Source organism: Cyprinodon variegatus, unplaced genomic scaffold, assembly GCF_000732505.1.
Source record: "Cyprinodon variegatus isolate N-32 unplaced genomic scaffold, C_variegatus-1.0 Scaffold105, whole genome shotgun sequence".
Classification (NCBI taxonomy): Eukaryota; Metazoa; Chordata; class Actinopteri; order Cyprinodontiformes; family Cyprinodontidae; genus Cyprinodon; species Cyprinodon variegatus.
Window position 1 is genome coordinate 1,175,252 of NW_015150558.1, and position 1,547 is coordinate 1,176,798.

Consider the following 1,547-nt stretch of genomic DNA (forward strand, 5'->3'; position numbering starts at 1 on the left):
TTTACAGTCTCTATACTCCAGTTAACGATTAATTACCAAATTAGTCGATTAATCTGATTGTTTCATCCCTACTTTGGACACTTTTAGCTGAGTGTTTATTAGCATCATTAGCTGATATTCAAATGAGTGCAGCTTATTCAGGTTTTTGGTTCTGAGTTGATATTTTTTCATTTATTTAATGACTTTCTGTGGAAATAAGAAGATTTTGTTGCTTAAACTGACCTTTAATCTGAAAATAAATCCCAGTGGAAAAGATGAAAACTGTCAGCTAACGGCTTCCTCCTCTCCATGTCTTCCCCCGTATCTCCTTCAGCACGTGGACATCGCAGCCCTGCTGATCAAATACAACACCTGTGTAAACGCAACAGACAAATGGGCTTTCACGCCTCTCCATGAGGCGGCGCAGAAAGGCCGAACGCAGCTCTGCGCTCTGCTGCTGGCCCACGGAGCCGACCCCACCATGAAGAACCAAGAGGGCCAGACCGCTCTGGACCTGGCCACGGTATGGGCCGCTGTAAGATAAACGGCCAATTCGCAGCAGACGGAATCATGCAGTCTAAGGTTACCACATCTTTCAATGTGTTCTGGGCTGCCATTGCAGGCGGACGACATCAGAGCCCTGCTGATGGACGCCATGCCGCCAGACGCTCTGCCCAGCTGCTTCAAGCCTCAGGCGACGGTGGTGAGCGCGTCAGTCATCTCCCCCGCCTCCACGCCGTCCTGTCTGTCAGCTGCCAGCAGCATAGACAACCTAGCCGGGCCCCTGACGGAGCTGGCCGCCGCCGCCGCCTCTGGCTCATCTGGGGTTGCAGACGGAGCCTCAGGAACCGACCGCAAGGAAGGAGAAAGTAGGTTTACTGCGCCGGTCGCTAGGACACCAGCCTCTGAACGCCGTGTCCATAAAGTTGAACTTTTTTGTTACATTTCAATATTTCCAATCAGCAAACAAACCCGGTACCCGGTTCCATCAGCAGTTTTAGCATCAAACACTTTGAACAACCATCGGTGAGTCTTCCTCAGTGATGAAGGCCTTTTTCGGGCGTGAATTGGGTTGGGCAGCTCTAACCTTTCTGTTCCCCTGAAATCGTTTCCATACATTCTGATTTCAACGCACAGTATGCCAACCAGAAGAAAAAAGCTGCTGAATACCAGCGAAGAAGAATCCACAGGAGTGTTTTCGATCATCTGTTCAGGCTCCCGCTTTCAAAACATCTTAACCTCAAATAAATACATGATCAGTCGGCAGCGTGTGGCGTTGGCGAAGTCATTACCTGAAACGCTGCCCGACTGTTCCCTTCCCTCTGCACCTGTACTTCAGTTTAAAATCATAGAGAAGTCATATTTAAATTTCAAATCATTCTGGCTTAAACATGTGTATAAATGTACTTTTTATCAGACAATATTATTCTAAAAGTTAGAAAATTTCTATGTTAAAAAATCCTGTTTTAAATTCTGTTTTTTCCATTATCCTCTGCAGACCAGTTAGTTCTACGTCAGCCTGAACACCTAAATTCGGCCAATCATATATCAACGGTCATCTGTCAATC

At 46.9% G+C, this 1,547-nt stretch overlaps 1 protein-coding gene across 1 annotated transcript in view; it reads left to right on the forward strand.

Moving 5' to 3' along the window:
* Positions 1-1,547, forward strand: part of LOC107084655 (tankyrase-1-like) — a 26,859-nt gene that overhangs the window by 20,054 nt on the left and 5,258 nt on the right. The window contains exons 18-19 of the mRNA XM_015374580.1: positions 314-502; positions 602-848. Coding sequence (XP_015230066.1) covers positions 314-502; positions 602-848 — 436 coding nt within the window. The remainder of the gene's footprint in view (positions 1-313; positions 503-601; positions 849-1,547) is intronic.